At 42.3% G+C, this 26026-nt stretch overlaps 1 protein-coding gene and 1 pseudogene across 1 annotated transcript in view; both read right to left on the bottom strand.

Annotated features, from left to right (window-relative positions):
• LOC143387693 (nucleolar complex protein 2 homolog) overlaps positions 1 to 17809 on the bottom strand; it is a 78428-nt gene extending 60619 nt beyond the window's left edge. Inside the window, 15 exon segments of the mRNA XM_077108126.1 lie at positions 2805 to 2918; positions 3038 to 3181; positions 4254 to 4355; positions 5342 to 5453; positions 6050 to 6189; positions 6353 to 6550; positions 7214 to 7330; positions 7846 to 7975; positions 8085 to 8168; positions 9504 to 9594; positions 9672 to 9789; positions 9870 to 9872; positions 10607 to 10732; positions 10816 to 11067; positions 17735 to 17809. Of these exon segments, the coding sequence (XP_076964241.1) occupies positions 2805 to 2918; positions 3038 to 3181; positions 4254 to 4355; positions 5342 to 5453; positions 6050 to 6189; positions 6353 to 6550; positions 7214 to 7330; positions 7846 to 7975; positions 8085 to 8168; positions 9504 to 9594; positions 9672 to 9789; positions 9870 to 9872; positions 10607 to 10732; positions 10816 to 11067; positions 17735 to 17809 (1806 nt within the window).
• A 2108-nt stretch (positions 17810 to 19917) lies between these two features.
• Positions 19918 to 24894, bottom strand: LOC143387692 (pyruvate kinase PKM pseudogene; annotated as a pseudogene).
• Between the last annotated feature and the right edge of the window lie 1132 nt (positions 24895 to 26026).

Genomic DNA, 26026 nt, shown 5'->3' with positions numbered 1-26026 from the left:
TTAATTCTACAGTGCTTGCTCACTCTGTTAGTTTTTGGTCACTGTGACCAAAAACAACTAATGAGGAAAAGTTTATTTTGGCTGATGGTTTCAGAGAATTCAATCCATGGTTGCAGGCTCCAGCTCTCTAGACCTGCAATGAGGCAGAACATCATATTGGAAGGGGATGGCAGAGGAAATTTCAATTCAAGACAGCCAGGAAGCAGAGAGGAAGGGAGAAAGGGACCAGGGACAAGATTAATCCTCCCAAGACAAGCTTTAAGTTACCCACTTCCTCCAACTATGTCTGATCTCCCAATTATCCCATTCAATTTATTAATCTAGTCAATGGATTAAGCCACTGATGAGGTCAGAGCCCTCATGATTCAATCATTTCCTAAAAGCCTCACCTCTGAACATTACTGTATTGGAGACCAAATCTTTGAGTGCATGAGCCTTTGCAGGACATTCCAGATCCAAACCATAATGTCTGATGCATGCATAGGTCTACATCTCCCCTGGTACCTTAGGACAGTTCAGTAGTCACACATCACTGCAGCTCCAGGGAACATTGAGCTCTCTAATATAAAATGATATTTCATTGTTGGTTTAATTTACATTTTATTTTATTTTTTTTAGAGAGAACTTTTTTTAATATCTATTTTTTAGTATTTGGCGGACACAACATTTTTGTTTGTACGTGGTGCTGAGGATCGAACCCGGGCCGCACGCATGCCAGGCAAGTGCGCTGCCGCTTGAGCCACATCCCCAGCCCTACATTTTCTTATTGTTAATATTTGAATACTTTGCTGACAAGGTAACCATTTAATTTTCTTTTTCTATAAATGGCTTCTTCAAATATATTTCATATGTTTTCCCATTTTATTGTTGTTCCTTTTTTGCCTCTGTTTTGCAGAATTTCATTTCTGGCAATTTTCTCTACAAGAAGCACCATCATCTGTCCATTAATTTAACTGAACAGACATCCTTTCTTTTTGATATTAAAAAAAATATTCATGCTTCTGTCTCTTCACATATTTTACCTCTCCCTGCTTCCATCTTTTTCTCTATTTCCCCTCCTTTCTATGTCCCTTTATTTCTCTGTTTCTTTCTGTCTCTGTCTCTGGTCTTTATCTCTCCTTTCCTTACTCTCCCTCTCTCTCCCTTCCTTTCTCCCTCCCTTTCTATAGTTTGTGTTTTTTGGGGTCTCATTTAAAAATATCTATTTGACTATCCAGGAAAAATGTTCTTCTACATTTTTTTCTTAAAAAGCAATGACAACAACAACAACAACCTAATTTAATTAAAAGTTTCTATTATTTGTATATATTTTATTTTATATATGTATGTCCTTATTGTGTCTAGTGTATACGTGGTGTTAAGTGGAGAGCCAGGCATTGAAAAATATCTACTATACCATCCATCCCTCCATAGTGAATGGAGGAAACCATTTGTCAAAACACAAAATATTATGTAATAAATAATATTATCTTTGTTTTTGAGATTTTCATTTTCTTAGCTTGATCATATTGTCCCTTTATCTTTCATTATTATAATGTTTCATTCCTAAGGCATTTTAATAAATTGTAATATTTTATGGTAGTTTACTTACCCTTCCTTAATATTCTTTTTCAGGGATGATTTTGTTGATTAAAAATCCATCTCTTCAATGTTTATTTTATATTTTCCATGTTCTGCAAATAATGTTGCATAAGTATTTTAATTTGTTAACATTTATATTCTTAGATTAATTTGAGAAATATTCAAATTTTCTTAAAATTTTTCTTCTAATATAAGAATATGTAAATTATCTAGATCATCATCTATGTCTTTAATCAATACATTAAAATTGGGTATATGAGAATATTTTTTAAAGTTAGATCTTTTGTTGGCTTTTCTGAAGTTATAAGTGTTATCTTTTTGCAGTAGAATTCTGTAAGTTGATCTGATTTTTCATGACTACTCTTATTGTTGATTTTTGTCATTTTGGATGATTACTCTTATTGTCCTATTTTTCTATACTTTCCCATTTTTGATGCTTACTCTTATTGTTCTAAATTTTTCTGTACTTTCTCTTCCCTTACAAAATATACACTTTTTATTTGTCTTTACTTGATTATTATGTATGTCACTCTATGTTTTAGGATCAAGCTTTCCATTTGAGATGAACATGTTAGAACCAGCAGAATTATGTTGAACATATGTGAATGTCCAGAACACGTACATTTTTCCCCTCTTAAAAGAAATGCACCAAGATTTTCTCTAATCATATTGATTGCTATAAATTTTGGAATGTGGCCTTATTGAGATGAGGTCATTATTCTTTCCTTCTTCTTTACTAAAAGTTATTAAAAAAACTTTTAGGTATACGACTGTGTCATGTATTTGTCTTCATCAAATGTGAAAATTAAACATTTTAATATGGTGAACTATGATAATGGGTTTTCTGGTCTATCCTCATGTTTTTGCATAATTTAGTAAAAACCTTTACATAATGACTTTTTAAAATATACTTTTAATTCAGTAGATATTTTATACAACAATTTTGTATCCATTTTCAAAGTGAAATCAGCTATCAATATTTTAAAGTTTTATTTTCTCATTCCCCCCAAGGCCCCTACCCTTGGGAGATGCCTGGTTGTGACAACTCCTGACACTACCCCATAGGATCACCACCTCCTCAAACAGCCATAGTCCTCCCATGCCCCACCCACACCACCACCAAAGTCATCCCAATCAAATCTCTGCCTGGTCCTAAAAGTCATGCCAATGTGCAAGATCTGAATCTAGCTGACCCACCCACTCCCTTGGCACCCCAGATGTACCCGCTCTTTACCACTGATCTCCAGCTGTATCTCGCGGTCCCTCAGCTTCCACCAGTGGCTATAGTACCTGGTGAGTGGGGTCCCCTCTCCTCGGGCCTGCTTCTCCCAAGCATCCTAGGAGTGGGGCAGTTCAGAATCATGTCCCACTATGGGCAAACCTCAAACCCAGCCATTCCCTGATGAGTGCCCTCAAGCAGCACCACCCCCACTCCAGATACCAGTTCCCTACTGACCACTGCAAGCTGGTCAGAGACACCAAAAGAGACCCTCTGGCGGTGATTGTGGATGTGCTCTGCATTCTCCTGCACCTTTTCCAACAACTGGCGCATCTGCCGCCAGTAGTTGTCCACCTTGCACTCCCGGAGGAAGGACTTGAGCTGCAGAAGTGGCGGGGGGGGGGCAATCAACCCAGCAGGCAGACAGGATACCCTGCACCCCAAAGGAAGTCCAGGGCCCATCAAAACATCATGGCGACTCCAGGGAGGTCCAGAGCCCAACTGCACACAAGTGGACAGTGGGCCACAGATGAAATCAGGCTGCTCTCCAGCCTGCCCATCTCTGTAAATAAAGCTCTTCTGGCAACAGCTGCACTCATTCCCTCACATGCAATGGGCTTTCTGTGGCTGCTTTTGTACTGTGGCCAAAGGCCAGTAGCCAGACTGAGAAACCATGCAACCATAAATCCAAGAACACTTATTGAAAATATCTGTTTACCCCTACTCTAGTCCCCTATCCCTGAGACCTTTGAATCCAGCAGCAGAAGCTTCCTGACTGCCAGGCACTCCTATCTGGGACCCAGGCCACAGCCAAGTGCCAAACGACAGCAAGTGACTATGCATGTGCAGCCTTGCACACACACACACACACACACACACACACACACACACACAACCTGTCTGGATGGGCCTCAGATGCAGCTCAGTTGTGAGCAGCAGCACTGACCCTCCCCCATGAGAGGTGCAGGCCTGAGTCAGGGAACAGCAGGCAGAGAGCCATACTCTCATGGGAGAAGCAGAGAGAAACCCCCACCCCAGCCCCAGGACCACACAGGAAATCAGTCAGGGACCAGCCCACCCCAGTGTAAAGACTTCTGCAGGCAGCTGGTCTGGTCCCTGGAAGGCTTAGACAGTGTTTCAGTGGACCAACATGTTGCTAGGATCCTTGGTGAGCCATCCAGACCTGTCCCAACCTCCTGAGTGACTGATAATCTCCTACACCCCCATGACCAGTACCACACATTATGGTCCAAGGGGTCCAGCTGCAAGGCGGTGCCTGTGTGGAGACCATAAAGGATCAGGCTCTGCTACTAGCCCTGTGAAGCTGGGACAAAGACACCTCTTTTCAGTCCCTGTGTACAAAGGGCACTGTGTCCATTAAAAGATAATCAAAGTCCATCATAAAGCAGGCCCCCAGGGGATTTGGGGAGGGAGCCAACCATTGGGTACACACCTGTAAGACAGCAGGCAGTGCCAATTCAGGGAAGGCAATACTGTGGGCCTGGCCCTGCAGGTACTCCAGCATGAGGTCATACAGCTGCTCCACTAGGGCATCCTGAGGTGGCAGGGAAGGACCAAGCTCATCAGGGGATGGGGCTCAGATGCTCAGAGTCCTCCAACTCAGGCTGATGAGTCTGCTCCAGGTCCAGGGTGGGGGCCACAAGGAAGTGTCCACAGCCTCCCAGCCACACTCAGGCTCATGGAGGATAAAACTATGAATCCATTGGTCTCCAACCCAGGGAACCAGGAAGGTCCAGATGCCCTGCTCACTTCAGCCTCTGTGATCTGCCTTCTCAACCTACATCTGGGCATGGGAGGCCCCACAAGGTGCAGCTACAATAAACCAAGGCAGGGTCAGTGTTCGAGCACTGTCCAGGATGAAGGAGAAAAAGAAACCATGCCACAGCAGTGGAAGAGACTGGGGAGGCACCTAGAGCCAGTTGTCAGGGTAGGAGGCCCTCAGTGGGGTGCCAAGGTAGAGAGGTCACAGCAGGGGAAGTTAGGAATCACACCTGGCTGTCACAGGGAAACAGATGTGGCTTCCACAACAGCTTCACAAAGCACAAACAGCAACCTGCCTCAGTGGAAGGGAATGGGAACAGGCATGGGTTCCCTTTTCTTGTGACCTGGAGACAGCAAGTGTTTGAACATCCTGTGGGCTAAGGCCTAACCTGACACTAACCTGCCTCCCTCAGAGCAGCACTGGTGCTCAAGTGCACATAGTGGTCTAGGCAGGGCCTTGAAAGCTCTGAAACCACAAACCTGGGTTTGAAGCCCAGCTCTCCTGCCCGCTGAAGTCCTGAGCAAATATCTCTGTGGCCAGAGTCTGTTCCCTGACTGCAAACCCAGGGTCCTCAGGCTCAACCCTCAGAGCCTAAGTGACTGACACTCACAACCAGCTTAGGAGGTAAAGTGCTGAGCAGAGTAATGTGCTCCTTGAACCCATGCAAAGCTCAGGGAAGTGATGTGGACCTCACAGCAGACTCAGGGGCAGGCAGGAGAACTGAAGCACCCTGAACCAAGATTGCAGAACCCACTCACCTCAAGGATAAAAGGCAGCACTGGGATGAAGGTGCCAGTGCTCTCTGACAGCAGTGTTAAGGCACGCACACAGTGCATGCGCAGGGGGTAGAAGCGGGCAGTAGGGACCAGCCTGGGAGGGGCAAGGCGGGAAGGGGCAGAGGCTGGTTAAGTCATCACTCAACACCAGTTTTGGCTACCCACTGCCTCTGAACCCCCAGGAGGGCCTTCCTGTCACTCCAGCCAGGTGAGGAGTCACAATGCCCACAGAAAGTAGCATCACACTCCCCCAAACAGAACAGGGTACCTACCACAAAACACTTTGAACTTGGTACTGGTCTAAGCATCTGCTTCCTTGCTCAGCGATGGGATCAGAGGAACACCCATGCAGCTTTCATATTCACTACACTTTAACACGGGTGGGGGCTGTTCATTCCTGGCTCCCTTTCTTCCCCATTCCCTGCTTTCAGGGCTCCCTCCCCTGGACCTCCACCTTCCCTCCTAGTCTAATCGCCAAAGCTCAGGAGGATGCTTTTCAGGACAAAGATGCCCCCTCCTGGTCAGACTGGCACAAAGCACCTCACAAGAAACCAAAAAGGCCTTCACACTGTTGCCCTCAGAGCACAGAGTACTCTGCAGCGAACTTGACTGCAAGCCCAACAGGGATTGCCAAGACCCAAAGACCCTGGACACAACATTACTGGCCAAAAGCTTGCCCGATGAACTCACTTGATGCAGCCAATGACCACCTGCGAGAGGGGATAGAGCAGAGGCTGAAGGGCTCCGCTGGAGCCAAGGGTACTCAAGACACGGCACCACAAGTAGAGGCAGTGGACATACTGCCAGTTGTACACTGACTGGTACGTGTCCTGGTCAGAGCAGAGTTTGCCTGAGTGTCAGCACCCAGGACAGTAGACAAGTGTGCCCCCTCCCCAGTGTGCCCACCCATCACATCCACCAAGGTGCTAGGCCTGGATTCAAGGAGGCCCCCAGGCCCTCTGCTGATCAGACTCCCAAGTCTGGAGGCATGGCTGTGTGCAACTTTTTGCCCATAGTCATGGCACTGCGCAGGTGGATGGTGAGCTGGCGGATATAGAGGAAGGCGTACTGGTAGGAGATGCTGGGATCCAGGGCAAGCAGCTCAGTCAATGTCCGTTGCATGAAGTTGATGAGGGGCAGAGTGCCTGGAGAGGTGAACTTGCAGTTCCTCACATACGTGATATACATTTGCTGCCAGAGAGACTCCAGTCAGAAGCACCCGAAAACCCACTACCTGGCTCCAAGCCATCTGCCAACACGTAGACATTTCTCCTGGAACTGCTGCCTCAAGCAGGAACTACAGCCAAGCCAATGGCTGCAGACCCCCTTGCACAGACCTCCAACTCCTCAGGATTCTGATGCTGCTCAGCCCCATGCATATGCCCAAGCATATGCTTGCCAGACTTACACAGACTAAGGTATGCAGAGGGACCCTGCAGGGAAGGTATGTGGTGAGGGGTAGGGAGTGAGTTAAGTCCTGCTGCACGCTGGGCCAGTATGAGGGTTTCAGAGGGTCCCTGCACACAGATGGGCCCCCCTAGGTCTGGAGTTGGACAGCAGGGTTTGGATGCTGGCTGTGACCTCAGACCTATTCTATTCTTCCTGTAGGAAGTTCTCAACCACTAACAAGATGTTCCCCCTTGGGGACGGTTATCTGAAGCAAAGTCGAGGTAGAGGCCAGAAGGCTGAGGGTTCCTGTGTCTGTCAGCACTCCTACATTCTTGGTGAGGAATGGGATCTAGGGACCTTAGTCTGCCCTGAGCTATGATGCCAGGGCCCAGCTAAGGGCACTGACCAAAAAGGCAGCCTGTTAGGCCCTCAGGCTGATTCCCAAGACAGATTCAGGGCCCACACTATCTTCAGGACAGGGCTCAAGAAGATGTCCTTCTTGTGCTGGCAGATTCTAATGAGGACCAGGAAAGCCAGCACCCGCAAAGACTCCTCACCCGTGCTCCATAGGACCACCATTTTCTGAAAAGGGAATATGTCACTGTCTGCCCCAGCCTTCTCACCCAGGAACCCCTAGACCCAGCACATGCCTCCCCTCCCTAAGCCAAGCCACAGGCTCCTGTGTTACTGCTTGAAGACAGCCCTTCCCAAAACACATCAGGAGAAGCTGGTAGCAAAATAGTAAGAGGCACCAAAACACAGAACACAGTATGTCATGCCCTGTAGAGGCAAGACCGTGACAACTTGCCTTTACCATTAGGTGTGCATGAGAATGTATAATGAATCCAGCTCTCAAAACTTGTTAGGACACAGATGCCTGAGTGCAACCTGTTCTCACATCACCGAGTTATGCTGGCCTGCCTGGGTCAGGGGATGCCCTAGATGAGGTACTCAGGTGGAGGAGGGCTGGAAAGGAGCTGGCCAGAAGCCAGTGTAGGTGCAGGTGACACTTCTGCCCTGAACAGGAATGGGATGTATTTGTGGGGTGGCTGTGTGCACCACCAGCCACACCAACAGAGCGTGATGAGCCTGTTCACCTTGAGCAACATGCAACACTGCTTGGGGAAGGTTAGGTAGTAAGGCACAAGGCTGCTGATGTGCTGCAGGACAGCCGCTGACACAGTAGCTTCTGCCAGAGAGGTCACCAGCTAGGGAAGCAGAAGGGGGCTGTGAGACACTATCTTACTGAGTCTGAGGCACAAAAAACACTGGACCACCCAATATGGCAAGGGCCCCGACTGTGATCTGGGCTTCCATGCTCCTTCCCCTCAGGAACAGCATCTGCATGACTGCACTTAGGTATGCCTTGATGTCCACACAGAGTCTCCCCCAGAGTGCACTGCTGGACGGCTGCAGCATCCTGCAGAAACCAAACACATCCCCATTCCTGCAGCTTAGACTCAAGGCTGCCTCAGTGAGTCTCAGACCATACCTTGCCCTGAGAAGACTTCCCACCTCTCTCCACAAAATGCTGAGGAGCTTTGTGCAGCTGACAGACACAGCTGCCCACCCCCCAGTAAAGCAGCACCAGCCCTTCCCAAAGACCACCCACCCAGCCAAAGCAGAGCAACTGCCCTCTGATATACTGAGTCCTATTCTTCCCAGAAGGGCCCAGCCCCAGTTGCATCCCTCATACACCAGCCTCCTCTGGGTTCCCTTGGCCCCGTCACACCACAACCCTCAGCAGCACTCAGGACCTTTGGACCTAACCAGGCACCACTCACTGGTGCAGACTGGTGGCTCTGGCCCCTACGCACTGGGAAGAAGACCCAACCATGCACATTCACAAACATTTTTCCCTAAAACTCTGGACCCTTAAATCTTCTGGACTGAACATCTGACAACAAAAGCCGGGTTCCTGTAAGTTTCTTGATGTTCACAGAAATTGGCTAAACACACCAAGGACCAAAGGCAGGGCCCTGAGAGTTTTCCATTCAGCTCCCTTTTGGCATTTCAGTCAGCATCAGCTGTGGATCCCCTATTGCTGCTCCCCAAGGTCCAGTTGCATGGACCACTTGTCTTGTTGCCTACTCATCTCACTGCTTTGTCCTCCACCCTCCTCGCCTGACCCCTTCAGTCTACACTGCCTACACACACATGAACACTCTCATGCTCTAGTGAAGGTATTCCTACAACCCCTCATGATGCTGACAGCCCAGTGGAGCCTTTCTGCTTTCTTTCAAAGCTGTCCTGACAGAAGTTGGATTTCCAAACCCTGGGAAAATTTAAGATTAAAACCAAGCACACGCTGGGCACAGTGGTGCATGCCTGTAATCCCAGCGTCTCAGAAGGTGAAGGCAGGAGGATCATAAGTTCAAAGCCAACCTGAGAAATAGTAAGGCGTTAGGCCACTCAGTGAGACCCTGTCTCTAAATATAAAAATAAGGCTGGGGATGTGGCTCAGTGGTTAAGCACCCGAGTTCAACACCCAATACCAAAAAAAAAAAAAAAAAAAAAAAAAACAAGCACACACCATGCTCTCAAGAAATTCTCAGCATAGAATTTCTTTTCTGGAAGAAAAAGGCAAGGAGTGGGGCCACCCCCACTGGCAAGAGTACATCCCCCAAAGGCCTCTTTTGCTCTTCCTTCTCAGGAGCCCCCAAAGTCTGCCATGCCTCTGTCCTAGGTGGGCCAAGGCCCTGGGGACAGTGTCCTCTCTTGCAGAGCAGAGCTCTGATCACCCTATTTCTCTCACCTGCTGGTATCCTTTGGGGCCTTTCCAAATAGCAGCTTAGGTAGGTATCCAAAGAGATCTCTGATGCAGAAGGTGACAAGAGCGTTGAACACTGTGAGGAAGGGACACAGATGTCACTCACAGGAGAGCACGTAAGCCAGCCTGACCCGCCCTGTAGACCCTGCTCACCAGTGCTGTCTGTAACCTGAAACCTGCAGGCCTCAACACCTTCCTGGTCTCCTTGGATGGTAGCAACAGCTGCTCTGAATGCCTGCACCACTTCATGAAACAGCTTGGGAGTGAGGTGCTGAAGGAGCAAGAGATCAATAACTCTGGGGGAGCAGGAGGTTACACAAGGCAGAGCAAGAGATAACTGACTCCAAGAACCTGCTCCTGAGAGAAAAGAGATCCTTCCCCACAACCTCAGAAATAGGGCAGAGGTAGGGGCGGCACCACTAAGCCGTGTTCTGGCAACTAAAATAGAGACAAGTCTATAATCCTCCTGGAAAGGGAATGAGCCCAGCTCAGGAGCCCCAGGGGAAAAGGCTGAAAGTCCTGAGTTGGAGGAGCAAGCTTGCTATCTCACCAGCCATGTGATGATGCTGCACCATGCTGTTGTACTTCCCACCTCCAGAACTGTGAGCCAAGTAAACACCTTTTCTTTCTTTTCTTTCCTTTCTTCCTCTCTCCCTCCCTCCTTCCCTTCCCTCCCCTTGCTCTTTCTTTCTTATTTTCCTAGTGCTGGGGGATTGAGCCCAGAGTCCATACATGCTAGGCAGGCACTCTATTACTGAGCTACATTCCTAGGACTAAATATCTTTTCTTTACGAACTATCTGTTGGCATCCCACTATAAAGCAAGAGAAACTACACCAAGACACACCTAACAGATACACCCACAATGGCTTTACTTCAGGGAGCAGAGCCCCTGAGAGAAAAGCTGAACTATGACTGAAGAATCCCAACCAGGGCTTCCTAGCACTCTACACATGTGGACTGGACATTGTGTGCTGTTCAGAGAAGGGCTCTTCCCACCTGTACAGCCATGAGCACCTCAATGAGACAAGGGAGAGACTCCGGCCTGTGGTGGGGTCCAGCTGCTCAGACCACACTCCTTCTTCTCACCTTTGCAGACTGCTTCCATTTCTCCACCATGGCTAGGGTCACAGGAACAGACTCATTCTTCTTCTGCTGAGGTCCTCCAGGGACTCTGTCCCCATCCTCTCCTCCGTCTTCTTCTTCGCTTGCTTCCTACACCAGATACAGAAGAGTCATGCTGGGGGAGGGTGTAGAAGCCACAGGTGCCCTGCTGGACAGGTCTGTGCTATCCTCACCTCCAGTGCACCTGGCAAGGAGTGAAACTGCTCCTCTTCCTCCTCAGAGATGTCTGAGTCACTAAAGTTTAGCAGGCTCTGGTCATTGTCTTGCAAGAACTTGTAGAATTCTGGATCTTTTTCCTTCAGCCGAGAGAGCTGGTCCTTGTGCTCAGAGGCACTGCCTTTATGCCTACTGAGAAGGCAGGAGTCAGTAAGCCAGTGAAAAACCAGCAGGGGGTTGGCTTCTTGTCCACATAGCCACTTGTGGGCCTCCTCAGAGAGACCACAGGGTTATTCTGCTCCCTGCACAGCAGCCATCAACAACAAGCAGGAGGTTTCCCACAATGTTAAGTTTTCAGAAAACATAACTCTCTTCTGAACTCCTGTAACCAGAAGCCTCTCCCTGTTGCTTTATCTCTAGCACACAGACACTCAACCTGGGCTCTCCCCAGACTTGCTGTGCTGGCACCATGCTCTATTGCAGTCCCCACAAAAGACCTGTCCCTAGAACTCATCAACAACATCTTCAAAACCACCAAAGTCACCTTGCAAACCACCACATCTCTCAACTCTCAATCACCATAATGGCCTCTCCATTCCCACCCTCCTCACCTATGATCCGTTTTGGCACAGAAACCGGAGTGACCTTTTCCCTCTTTTAAAAAATGTCACAGGATGTTGCTTCACAGCTCTCGCTCTGAGGAAACTTCCCATTTTACTGGGTAATCTAACCTGATTCTTCATCACCCACCCTCTGGGTGCATCTTCAACTACTTTCCCACTTCTCCTACCAGTCACCCCTTCCTCATGGGTTCCCACTTCAAGACCTTCTCCGTTCCTGCTGTACTGTCCACACAGCCTACCCCTTCGGGCTGTCACTCAAAACTCAGGCTGTCGCCCTCCCAAGTTTGGCCACTTGGCATCCGCTTTGTTACTGTAGTTAGCCATAAGGAAGATGGCCTGGCTTCATGTCTTCGGACAATGCTGCCACAACCCTGGGTGCTTCTTCCAGAACCACCCACTAGTATGGCTGAGAGGCAGCCCTTGGCTCCTCCATCACTCCAAGACAGCTTTGGCTCTTGCCACCACAACCACAGCCTGCCCAGGCAGGCCAACACAGGCTGTGGACACTCAGGTGTTTGGTCAGGAACTCCAACCTGCACCAGGCAACGGAGCAGACCACTGTGAGCCCCTTCAGGGGCTGAGCGTATGGTGGGTGGTGGGCGTATGGCGGTGGGAGCCATGATCAAAGGCTCCCAGGAGCCTTGTTGTGCTCAACTGCCCATCAGGGGAGTCTTGTCCCCTTCCCTACCCAGTGCATCCTCAAGTGCCACAGGTTTAGGTCCCTCCCACTCCAGCCAGAGAGAATTCCTCTCCATGCCACCAACCCCTTGATTTGGTTTAGGCCAGGCCAAGGCAGGGTTAGTGGGAAGATTCCATGCAGTCATCATAACGTTCAGTTTGTTGTCACTCAAATTCTAAAGCTGACTAAACTGTTCAAACAACTTTTATGGCCTATATTGGTCTTTGTGTCCCTTGCCTTTTGTTTGAGTGACTCAGTCCTTTCCCTGCCCTTGTGCTCTCCCTATTTCCTACCTTCCTTGCTTCCTTCCTCCCTTCCTGGTTTTTCTCCTTTTCTTCTTCCTTCTTTTCTACCTCCCTCCATCCCTCCAACTTTGCCTTCCTCCCTTCCAACTTTCTCTCTCCCTTCCCTCCCTTTTCTTTTCTTGCAAGTGTTTGGGGTGAAAGTCCATGGCAGGCCAGCCCCAAGCTAGGCAAGGTCACTGCCACTGAGCTACAACATCCCCAGACCTGCTGCCACTTCCTATGCAAGTAATTTGAATTATCTCTAAAGAGAAACTCTCACATTAGTCTACTTTCAAAGTAATTTCAGAAGAGTTGCTAACGTGGGCATAAATCAGTTATGACAAGTCATTTTTGAAAAGCACGGCACAGCTAATGTTCCTCAATAGAAGGAGTTGAAAACTTTAGTTGGTTTTAAGGTCAGCATTTCTAGACTAGTACAAACCCTCCTAATCCTGATCTCTCCTTAGTCCTATGATTTCTTTAAGTGTCCCCTTTGCTCCTGTTCATGGAGTCATGTGTACAGAAATTATACCTGGTTCTATTGAACTCTACTTAATTCTTTCTCACCTCTGTGCTCCTTTTGCCAAGTCACTCCTCAACACTTACTGTAACCCTTTCAATTTTTGGTCCATTTTCATTTAAAAAACTCTTTCAAAAATTGAACCATTTCGCATGCAGATACAGTCTTCTTGATCTGCTATTAATCCCACACTACTGACATTGTAAGTTATTGAAATGTACACTTCCAGACCGTTTTCAGATTTTTGATTTATGTATATCTATCTGTCTATCTATTTAGAAACATAACATGGTATTCTGAAAGTATCATTCTGCTTTTGGAGCTCCTCATTGTGTTTTTCAGAAGCAGGCCTATTACACAGAGATGAATCCATGTTACCTAGATTGAGTTCAGGAATGAAACACAAAACGTCTATAGATCTGTACTGTGCAGAGCATTTATTAATTGTAAGACAATGCAGAAAACGTGTTCTTTGTCATTGAAGAGTTTAAAGACTCTTAGAGGAGTCAAGAAAAGTGCAAGTGAAATGACAGAATTACCACATGACAACATTCCAGAACTGCAAACTAAAATGACATGGAAGAAAGAGAGGAGTAACATATGATTAATCCAAAAGGACAAGAGGTGGGTAGCTCTTCCCTAAAATAAATTAGATTGCCAGGTGTGTGATACAAATAGAGATGTGCTGAAAAGATACTGGAGGAGACAGATGTGTCCCTTACCAGTCCTCTAAGATGACTTAAACCTTCACCATTAATCTAACCATGAACTATTTGTTTAGGTAGAAAATATTTGTCACCAAATTACATGGGTGACAATATAAGCATCTTCCTTTCTAAGTTTTTTTCATTTGTTTTTTGGCCATTTGAAATATGATTGTTTCCTGGAAGAGGTAACTGAGAAAACCATTATCTAATGCTAACATGGAGTTATAATCCACTCCTTCCTCTCCTCTCTCATGTCTCATTTCACTACAAAATTACAAAAGCTGGGAAGAAAAATAAGAGTTCATATTTTTGATAGAGTATGATTGAACAATAGACAAATACAGATTTTGAAACTTAAGATGGACATTTAGCCATGGGTCAATATGAAGTTGATTCATATTGTAAGATTGGGCAAACTTCTGAAGAAGATCAATGTTAAGAGAAAGGAGAAAGGAACAAGAAATTAATTCCTGGAAAATCCTGAAGGGTGGTGTAAAAAAAGAAACCAGAGAAAGAGTATTAGAGGGAGAAATAATAAAAGACATGAACACTATGAAATTTGTATTAGAAATTTTTTTAAAGTTCTATTTGTGGTCAAAGGGTCTGTGTATGCGATGATGTAACTCAAATGAAGTGTTCTGCTAAATTCCTCTTGATTCTTTTGTGGGTCAGGTAGGTTTTGATATTAAGCAGGCTAAATGGTTCCAATTTTTCTTTTCTGGGAATTAAATAAACCAGAGCTGCTTTTTTGACTGTTTATAAGAAGAAAATGAGCTGCCAAGACACAGTTAATAATATTGTATATGTTTGAATTTGCCATGGTGAAACTTTTAACAAGCCCTTGCGTGACATCTTGTTTTTCATACCCTGAGCCAAATAACTTCCCAAATTTCTTATTCTTAAAATGGTTCATAAGAATAAGCTGATAGCCAAGTTATAGCATTAGCCGAGAAACATTGCTATCCAGTCACTAGAACAAACTGAAGTTGCTTTAAGTGATTTTTGCCTCCTTACTCATTAAAATGAACCACACTAACCCAATCTTTTTATTTATGTGGAAGTAGCTAAAGGCTAAAGGTGTTTAAATTTATCAACATGAGTTTATATAGAACTTGCCTTGAAGAAAAACATCATTTTGGGATGCTGTCCAAGAACACAGAGCCTATATGAAGAGACAGAAATCAAGGAATTAAGAAGCAGCAGAAGAAAGTTTATACAGTCCTGCAACTCTTAAATTCCCATTATCTAAGTGTTTCAGAGGTCAATACACTAAAGGATGACATGTACTGCTATTCCCTTTTATCCCTTGCCAACTGCCAACTGTTATGAACATCCTTTCTCTTGAATAAGGATGAGCCATTATAGGAACCTAAGTATCCACTACCAATTGATCCCAGTTACCATGTTATTTGAAAATGTCTTTCCAAACCCAACACATTTAAATTTGTTCAAAAAATGAATTCAAATGAGACTATTGTTATTTCAGAATAGTAGATAACCATAGTTCTATAAGTCCATAATTATGAAGAATGACACACTATGACCTATTGGTATCTACCATCTATATCTACCAATTGATCTATCTATTCAACTGTTCCCTCATTCATTGTTTTTTGTTAAATTTTTCCTTAGTACAGGCTCTTAGGAGATGTTGCTTTAGAAAGGGCTTTAAATTGTCATTTTGGATTTCACTCAAATTATTAATCATAATGAGTAAACTCTATAAAGGATACCTAATTACGCCTGTGATGACAGTATATCACCTCTCTTGCAGTCATTTGCCAATTTGTCCTTTAATCCATCTAACCTGTAGCTTTGTCTAAGGCTGGCTCCTCTGACTCCTGAAAGGGAAAGCAGAACAGAGCGGTCATGTGGTCCGCAAGCATGTGAAAGGATGTAGGAAGATGATTAGCAAGTAACTTAAAAGTATGGCATTTGCTGGTAAGTGGATGAAACTGAAGAATATCATGCTAAGCAAAATAAGCCAATCCCCCCAAAAAACAAAGGCCAAATGTTTTTTCTGATATGTATATGCTAATTCACAATGGGGGTGAGGGTTAGAGAAGAATAGAGGTACTTTAAGTAGAGGGGAATTAAAAGAGGGGAGTGGTAAGAAGGATAGTAGCATGAACCAAACATTATTACCCTATGTACACATATAACTATACAACTGGTGGGTCTCCATTATATGTGATGTATCAAAGTGCAATCTACTGTCATGTATAACTGATTAAAATAAATTTAAAAAAATTTTTTTTAAAAAGTATGCAGTGAAAGCAAAGTTCAGAAAGCACCAATTTTTTTAGGGGACCAAGCCTTCATGGAAGAGATGTTTTCTAGAGGAATAAGACTGAAGGTTCTTCAGCTAAGGAGAAAAAAAAAGGGGGGGGTAGTATTTTCCCACAGTATTTAAAAGGCCCATGGGATGAGGAGGTGGTTAATGAAGTCAAGGTTTTATGTAAGACCAGATGTGAAATGACTTTGGAAGCCAAAATAAGTGTTTGAGTTTTTATATATAGGTAAAAATGAGTCAGTAGAGGTTTCAGAAGCCAGGTATTGGATACATGATCAGATTTGGAGTGGGGTGAGTGTAAACTTACTCTCTTTGTCAATTTTACTTTTTCTTACTTTTTCTTTGATTATCAGAAATTATTTATTTATCTTTGAATGATACTATATAGATAAATGATAAGGAAAATAAAAATCATCTGCAGTTTTGTCTTCTGAGGGATAAACACATTTTGATGGCTAACAAAAGGTACTTTTTTCAAGAATTGGAATAAGTATAAATATATCCATTATGTGTGTATTGCATTTGTAACTATGCTTTTCAAGTAATCACATTATTCATGTTGTAATCTGACAATATACTACAAATGTCTTCCCAGTAAATTCAGAACATTTTTAATTTTTTTTAGTATCATTTTTACATATTTACATATTTAGGATGAATTCACAGAAATAGAATCAATGGATTTTGGAGTTTCCATATTTTTAACTAAAATGATCCCATTTTCTATTTCTTAATGCTTCATCCTTTTGCATCCTTATTAACATTTATGGGCATGTATATTCCTCCAATGTCTGTGGTATTTGGTGTTATTATCATTAAATCCTTAACTATTTCAAGATCTCATTGTAATTTTATTTTGTACATTTTGATTACTCCTGAGGCTAAAGGTTTTTATATTTCTCAGTCATTTGTTTTAAATCTTTGAGGAGTTTATTTATCACTTCCTTTTTATTTCAGTATTTCCTTTTCTAGCTGCAAGAATGTTTTTAAAATTAGGGGAGTAAACTTTCAGAGGCAATATATATTTCAAGTGTTCTTCCAAGTTTCATTCTTCTTTATGATGTTAAGTACAACATTTAATTTTTAGGTAGTAAAATCCATCAGAGTGTTTTTAACTTAGTGATTCTGTTTATAATGACGAAAATTTTGATGAGTGATATGACAAAGCACTTTGAGCAATCGTCCTCACATCATTTCTTGGAAATCAGTCTTTCCTTATGAAAAAAGGAAAGTGACCTTTATCACATTTTAAATGACTAAAGTCAGTATACCAGAATGGGTAAATCCACTGGATTTAGTATCTAAGAAAATCAGTTTTCACCACTTTGACCTGTTCAGTTCTTAGCTTTACTTAAGGGAAAAGATGAAAACAGTGCTAGATTATTGTCTTAAATAAGATAATGCAATTAAAGTATTTGCTCAATGTTTGGTTCACAATAATCAATAGATGACAGCATTGCTATTTTTATGTGAGGGCGTGGCTCTGGGTTGTTTATTACTTTCATAAAGTAGTATAATCCATTTTTGCACGCATGTCATAGTTTTTGTTGTTGCTGCTGGGTTTTTTTTTGTTTGTTTTTTTGTTTTTTGTTTTTTCCTCAGCTGTTGTTTATTAACATACACGTACACTATGGCAACAGGGCAGGAGGTGGGTTTAACAGTGAATAAAATGGAAGGTGGATGGTGGAGTCTGTTTTGAGTGATGTTTGAGTGCAGTGCCAGAGCAGGAGAACACAGGTGGGAATGCAAGAGACTGAGGGGCTGGAGAAGTAAGCAAGGGTCAAGGCCAGAGTTAAGTGAACTGGAATTGATTAAACTGAAACTACTTACCCATGCCCTCAGTCCTTTACTGTAGTTGGCAATGTCCTGACCCAGGCCCGTGTTGGGAGTTCTCTGAGTATACATTTTCTGCAGGAATTGAACAGAGCACACAAAGGAAAGAAAGCTATCATGCTCTCACAGAAAGTTCTAGGAGCCTTAACTCCTATATTCCTCCACTGGCCCTTGCCTGGATGGAGCCACATGATGAGTATGTTAGTGAGCTTCTCATCACTATGACCAAAATACCCAAAAAGAAAGACTTAGAGGAGGGAAAGTTTACTTTGGCTCACAATTTCAGAGGTCTCAGTCCATGGTCAGCTAACTCCATTGTTCTGGGTCCCAGATGAGACGGAGTGATGTGACAGAAGGGCATGGTGGAACAATGGGGCTCTGCTCATGATGCTGGGAAGGAGTGGTTGGGGGTAGGGAAGATGAACCTTTCCAGGGCATGGCCCCAGTGACCCACCTGCCTCTCCACCATATTGCCCAAGAGTTACACAGTAGTCCTTTCAAACTAGGATAGACGGGTTACGTGATAGCTCTCACAATCCAGTTTTTTTAACTATGAATGTTCTTACATGACACAGGAGCCTTTGGGGGACACCTTATATCCAAATCATAACAATGAGCTCCCTAAAGTCTGGGCTGAACTATATGCTATAATTTGAATATGACTTGTTCCCTCTAAAACTCACTTGAAATGTAATTCCCATTATGAGACATTAAGTGGAGAGACCAGGTGGGACCTTTAAGAGGTGATCAGAGTTCTGTGCTCATGAAGAGACTCATTAATTCACATAATTAATAGGTTAGTAGGTTGATGGATTATGGATTATTAATGGATTACTAAAAATTAGGTTCATTAGGGCACTTGTTTATTCTCCCTTGTTTCTTATGTGATACCTTCTGCTACTTGGGGACCCCACCAACCAAAAAAGCCATCACTGGATCTGGCTACTCCACCCTAGCCCAGAACCATGAGCCAAATAAACCATCTCTTCATTATAACTTACTCAGTCTGTGGTATTTTATTACTAACAACAGAAAGTGGACCAATACCTTATGAAGAAGAGCTAAAACTGACATGAGTCACAGTAGTGTTAATCTTCTTTGGTGTCTTAACCCACCGCAGATATTGCTGGCCTAGTGGATGACTGGAGTGAGGATATGGGACAGAAGCTAGACGAGGGCTCAGGTCTGTCACAGCACAGGCACTGCACAAAAGGTGTTGGTGAAGGCAAATCCAGGGCATCTCCCCATCAGCACAACATCCACATCTTGCTTCTTGAAAAAGCCCCTGGCCTTACCAAAATTCAAGATAGCATTCACCCAGAGGGCCACACCTGCATCCCAGGTCTCCTGGAATTGGTCCTTACACATCACAGGGAAGGTGCTGTGGTACAAGTAGGCCTGGTGAGCTGACTGGTGATTCCATATCACAGCAATGATGGGCGCATATGGGTGGTATTTGACTACCTAGTAAGTGAACCTGCCAAACTTGATGAGGATGATCAGAACCCCACTGCATCACTTGAAGGAAGTCTCCGTGGTGGTATCATCTGTGGGACTGCTAGTAATGGGCACCACAAGGTAGAGCTTCTCAATCAAAAGTGGGGGCCTCTATATCCTTCCCTACCCCACATCTGTATCCTGCCCTATCCCAAAATTCAGATCCTGGATAATCTTTTCTAAGCATGTTAAAACAAATTTAGACACAACAAGAAATAACAGGGCTTTATTAAAACTGTTTCAGATCCTAGCCCAAATAAAAGATCAGTCCTACGGCCCATTCCCTAAGCCACTAGCAGCATGACCAAATAGCACTTGGAAAAAATCTTCAATGGATCTTAGAAGTGAGTATAATATAATAAAACCTTGAGGAAAAGAAAGCATAAACTACTTACACTGAACCTACATTGGCCGTGGATGTGAAGGCAGGACAACGTGAAGTGGGCACAGTGTGGGGATAGGAGGATAACCTACCAGGAGAAGTGCTTGCTGCTTGTTGGTTGGTTAGTTTTGCAAACAGAGCACAGTGAGTCTTGATGGCTAGTTTTCAACATGCATAAAAGGAAGGTGGAACAGGGATTTCTGGTTTGTTTGTTTCTTTGTTGGTTTAGCCTGAAACTATCAGTTAAAATAAACCCCTCTTATCTTTTCTCTCTCCTCCATCCTCTGCTCCATTTCTAAATTCAGGAAGTCTCAGTATTCTTCACAGCAGGCAGAAATATAGGACACCTGGGAAGGCTCACACCCTTCTTACTGCCCAAGAAGCCACCATTCTCCACCTTGTCACCAGGAAGACAGCACTTTTCTCCATCTTACTAGAAATAGGTCCCTCATCCAAATAGACCTTGCTGTCCACTTCTTGTCTAGACACAGAATGTTCTGGTCATACTTCCCATGTAGGCATTATCCAGAGTGATCTTGAGAGCAGCTCTCTTCAGATCCATTTTCATGATGTCACTGCCCTTAATGAGCTCAGTTGGGATTTCAGGTCCTTTAATGTCCAAAGCCACAGCAATTGGTTGATGGAGAATGGGGTCAAAAAACAAAGCTCTCTGTGGATGAGCACACATTCGTGATCATCTCTGCATGGCACTCATAAGTCCAAGGGACTAGTCAGACAACCCACATTCATTCCAGACTTAATCATTTCCTTTCATCTCCACTGTTAGGGAAGCTGGGATGATGGTACAATGATGCCAATGTTCTGGACCGTGAGTCAACATCCAGGCAGCACATGTGCTCCGTGAGCATGTGAGCTGTAACCATGTGCAGCCGCTGGGTCTGAATGGAGGCAGCCCAGCTTCATTATGAGTCTTCTGAGGTTTTCTGGCATGGTCCAGCTCTGCCTTCACTGCAAATACAGCTAGGAATCTCCGGAGCCCTCACTCCTATACCGATAGTTTTAATTGTCTTGTAGTTTTAAGTTCTTTAAAATATCTAATAGAAGATTTTTATTCAATCACTTGAAAATATTTGTTGGGTGCCTTCTACATGCCTGAAATGGCTAGTATCTACAGGTATGTGATTGAGCAACTCAGTACCTAATCAATTAAGCCTACAATCATCTTAACATTTATCAAGAACATTTAAAAACATCATTAGCTTTTCACTTGGTTTTGAAGACACTTTGCTCTAATAGCAACATATGTTTAGCATCTTTCATTGAGTCTAGTTTACATTTACTGATGGCTAGTTTCATTCATTGTTAATGTTTAGTTTATTAATTTCAGTCTCAAGAGGGAATTTTTCCATATACTTTGGATAATATTCTTGAGTATACCTTATAAGATTGGAATCCTGTCCTTTGGTTGGATATATAAGATAGTAATTTAAAAACACTTGAGTTATATCACTTTATGTATAATACAAAGCAAATGTGTTTGCTGATAGATTTCTGAAAAGAGGAAATTATTTCCCATCTGATTCAAATGTATAATATGTCAAGGTCATTGTGCTGTCATGTGTAACTAATTAAAACAAATAAAAAATTTTAAAAAAACTCATTTTATGTATTATAATCCCTTTACTCTCTAAAATCTCCAAAATCTGTCATAATTGCCCTCCTAGGTGCTGATACCAGGAACATCAATGGGAGTAAGGAAGTGTGCCGCAGTCTCTGGCTGGGCACAAATCACGAGTCTCCACACAGCTTGTAGATTCAAACAGCAATTCTTTATTCCCGAACTCACACCGGCCGTCTACAAACACGTTCTGGGGAAATCCACGTTCTCTGCCCAAATCCACATTCTGCCCAAATCCACACTCTGCCCAAATCCACTACTGGGCTTCTGTCTCCCAAAATATACTGTCTGACCCTAAGAACTCAAGAGGAACTCAGCAGCAGGATACGCCCTATTCTAAAGGGGGAACACCCTAATCTCCTATTATGCTAAACCGCCCTATTCTAAAGGGGGAACACCCTAAACACGGATCCGCCCTGGTCCTTGAGCAAGGTCACCTTACATGCAATGTCCTGCAAAATGTCCTATTTCCATGAGTCCTTCCACTAAAGAAACATGGGGGTACACTGGCAAGGAAATTGTCATACCTACTTGGCTGATGGCTCCCAGCAGAAGTGCCCTAACCAAAGGACATGAATAAATTACTTCCATGATAATTAGTTTATTTCCCTTTTTAATTTTTATAATTCTTTATAAAGAATTGATTACCCATCTGCTATTATGTTCTGTCCTACAGTCACTTATTAGCTCTTTCATTGCCTTTATCCTTATGGTTTCTTTAAAAAAAATTTTATATTGTATATAGTACTTGATTTTCCTTAAGAAATAAAGCTTAGGGACATATGTGGATTCCTGTGAGGATGGCATTCTAGGCAGAAAAAAATGGGAAGTGACTGATTGAAGTGGATAAGGAGAAGAAAGGAGGAGAAAAGACAGGAGAAAGATCACTGAGGACCTTAAAGTGCATTAATCAGACATTTTTTAGTGTGTATTTTTATAACACTATATAAAACCTAGAAAATATGGGGAAAAAAAAGGTCTGGATTCTCCCTCCTGTTGTGCAGTCTTATCTGTCTCCAATCTGTCTTTGCTTAATGTCAGACACCAGAAAAACAACATGTTGCTTTGAAAGAAGTTTTTCTTGAATCATAAAGCTATGGAAATGTATTTAAATTTTTTTAAAAAATTATGTGTTAGTAGGTTTTATTCACTTTCATAGGACAATAAACCCAATACAAAGAGTTTAAGGAGGAAAGGTATGTAATTGTCTTTTCTAACTCTAAAATCCAGATTTTGGCTTCTACTACAGTTTAATTGGGAACTAAATGATTTCACTTGGACCTTCTCTTTCTGTTCATCCATCATGCTGCTCTACTATTAGATTTTATGCCTTCCCTCTGTGGAGATGGCTGCCCTTACTACAGACTTAGATTGCCTCTCAATCAAATCCAACGGGAGAAGACCAAGGGACTCTGGGAAGTCTCAGCCTCTTACTAATTTTAATCATGTCACAAAGAAATTTATGGGATTATTTATAAATGACAATAGCTAAAAATGTAATATACTTATTTCCAGCATGAATTATATGCCTCCATCCAGTGTAGGTTACTGAAGGACTCTCCAAGTGGTACTGGAAGTAGAATAAATTGATAACAGAGAATAAACAACTCAGGAAATATCCATTCATTTGGCTACCCCATCTTCCCACCCATATACCTTTCAAAAGTGTCTCTGTCTACATTATATACATGTGTCATGTTCCACAGATTCATGCCTTTTCTCCTCTCTCAAAGAAATAGCATTCAAGGTCTTACTCATTTTCTATACCCAAGAAAAGGGTTGTATGTAGCTCAGTGGTTGAACACTTGCCCAGCATGTACAACGCCTTGGGTTCAATCCCCAACACAAAACAAAAACATGAACCTTTTTTATTCACAACTCTAAATCAAAGATATCTGTTAAATGTACAGTCCTCTCAATCAGACTTATGTCTAATTCCTCTGGGCCCACAGAACAAATACTACATAGCACAATTAATCAATCCCCAAATCTCATTCAATGCATATTTTTTTCCTAAGCTGTCATTTGGGGAAGACAAGATAAAATTGTTGCTAGTACAAAAACAACTGCCATATTTTATATGACAGGTAGAAAAAAAACTTGACTTAGAAGTAAAATATATTTCAGAGAATATTTCTTTTTTTATTGATAAGAAAATGGTTAAAGGCAGATTAGTAGACCACTTTTTCCTTGGTGGGGATAAGAGAGGGCATGAATGACTTCTGGCAGATCTCCTTGTATACAGAGATTCTGTACCTGCAAAGTGCTATAGTGGAATATTTTGGATCAATTGTTCTTGTTGTAAGGAAACTTTAAAATCTGGACTTTGCCTGTACCAGTTCTTTGTTTCTATCCTTTGAATTATTAGTCAAGGTTGATGTCAGGTAATATCTATGGTTTAGGTGGCACTGCTTCGACCCTTCAGTCTATTAAGTTAACACAGTTGTTTTTCATGATCATATCTGTTATACATCCTATAATGTTTATCAGTGTACTTCTTTTAACTCCAGGTTCTGGAGTTTGAGAAGTATTTCAAGATTTGAGCTATCTTAACATCTTTTTTTGTAAGATTTTGGATTTCTCTAGCAGCATGATTTATTCAAATTCTCAACATAGTTTTTATCTATTTCCATTTACTTTATCTATACAGAAGGGATATAATTGAGAATCCGAGTATTTATACCTAGAAATCATTCTTAGATTTTTGTCTTCTAGAAATTGGTCATATAGTGCCATAAAGCCTGCATAGCTTTCTCAGATAGAGCCAGATCATGAAGAATAGAATAATTTAACTTCAAATGCACATACATTGATGCACTACTTCAAGGATTGAGATCAGGGGAAGAAGATACCACCAACTGGATAAAAAGTGCCACTGACTGATACCAAAGAAAGAAAAATGAAAGAGCTGCCTAATGAAAATTTAAATATAACTTTTAAGGAAGCAAAGCAATCTTCAAGAAATGACAGAGAACAAATACAATGAATTGAGAAAAACAGTAGTTGACCAGAAAGAGAAATTGAATAGAGTCAAATGATAATGATGATAAATTAGAAAAAAATTGGAGTTGAAAAATATATTCAATGAAATAAAAGACTCAATAGAGAGTGTCAACAGCAGGACTGGTCAAGCAGAAAAAAAGAATTTATGATCTTGAAGACTGAGGGGGAAAAAGAATGAAAAGAAATTATGAAAATTTACAAGACTTATGGAACAGTATGAAAAGAGCAAATGTGTGAGTCATAAAAGTTTAAAAAGAAGAGAAAGAAATAGTAGCAGAAAATCTTCCAAGCCTGGAGAAATGTTAAATATGCAAATACAGGAAGGTCAGATCAAAAGTTTCTAATCAGATTTAATCCAGTTAAGACTATACCTAAAGACTATATCACCAGATATATTATAATCAAGAGGAACCAACTACTCTTTCAACACTTTTAGAATTTTCCTCAGCTAAATATTTAATTTGGTCACTAGTAAGTTCTAGTAAGTTGTTCCTATTCAAAAAACACTAGAACATTAGGATACTAATATAATTCAGTCTTTTTTTTTGCCACAGTGTAACAAGCCATCTTTTATCCATTGTCAAATAACATGTTCCTAATTTCTAAGACCTTACCAGAATGGTCTTTACTCTCCATATTTCTACCAAAATTCTGCACTTAGGATGTAGGCTTTCTCTCCAGCTCTCCACTGTTCTTCCTAAAAACCCTCTCCAAAATCACCCTTAGCATCCATTTTTCTTTCTACCTTACACTTCAGAACTCTTCCAGCCCCTACTTATTACTTATTTCCCAAGTTGCTTCTACGTTTTTAGGTATTTGCACTAACAGTATTCCACTTTTTGATCTCAATTTCTATCTTAGTCAGCTCAGGTTAATAAAGCAAAATACTACAGATTGGGTGTCTTAAGCAACAGACTTTTATTGCTCACAGTTCTGGTACAGTTCTGGTGACAGGAAAGTCCATGATCAAGATGCTGGCAGATTTAGTTTCTGGTAAAGGCCTTCTTGTAGTTTACTGATGGTTGCTCTCTAACTTTGGCCTTATACTAGAGAAAAAGGGGATGCTCTGGTCTCACTGTTTTTAAAAATATCACTATTTCCATCATGAGGGTTCCACCCTTGAGATTTCATATAAACCTAGTTTTTTCCCAAAGACTCTACCATCAAATGCCACCACACTTAGGTTGAGGGTTTCAATATATAAATTTGGGGGAGGGAAAACAAATATTGGGTCCATAACAGATGGTAAGAAAGACAAAAAAAAATAATCATCCCATTATATAAAACTGCAGAAAATGTAAATGAATGTAAAATGTAGTTAATGCCCACAGAAAAAGAAAGTAGATCAGTGATTTGAGGAAGAGTGTGGTCAGATGGAGGGATTCTAAAGAGCAAGAGGAGTTCTTTTGGGGGATGGATAATAGATACATTTGATGCAAAATTTTCAACAATTGTTTTATAGATTTAGGTATGTTATGATTTAATATTTTAAACAAAATCAGGTCATTTTATTCAAATGATATCTCAAGGTATTTTAAAAATTAATATTTTGTTGTACATTATTTTAAGTCTATATTATTTGCTACTTATTTATTTACTAAAAATCTAAGATAGAATTCTTTTATTGTGTTTTTTTCATTTCCTTAAGAATACATTTTATAATTGTTAAAACAATTTGAAGTTTTCATATACCCAGAAAAAAAGCACATATCTTGAATGAATTTCCAAAACCAATAAATTTACTTTTCAAACATTATCTAGATCAAGA

Source organism: Callospermophilus lateralis, unplaced genomic scaffold (assembly GCF_048772815.1).
Source record: "Callospermophilus lateralis isolate mCalLat2 unplaced genomic scaffold, mCalLat2.hap1 Scaffold_148, whole genome shotgun sequence".
In the NCBI taxonomy this organism is placed as follows: Eukaryota; Metazoa; Chordata; class Mammalia; order Rodentia; family Sciuridae; genus Callospermophilus; species Callospermophilus lateralis.
This window is presented reverse-complemented; position numbering and strand designations above follow the sequence as displayed.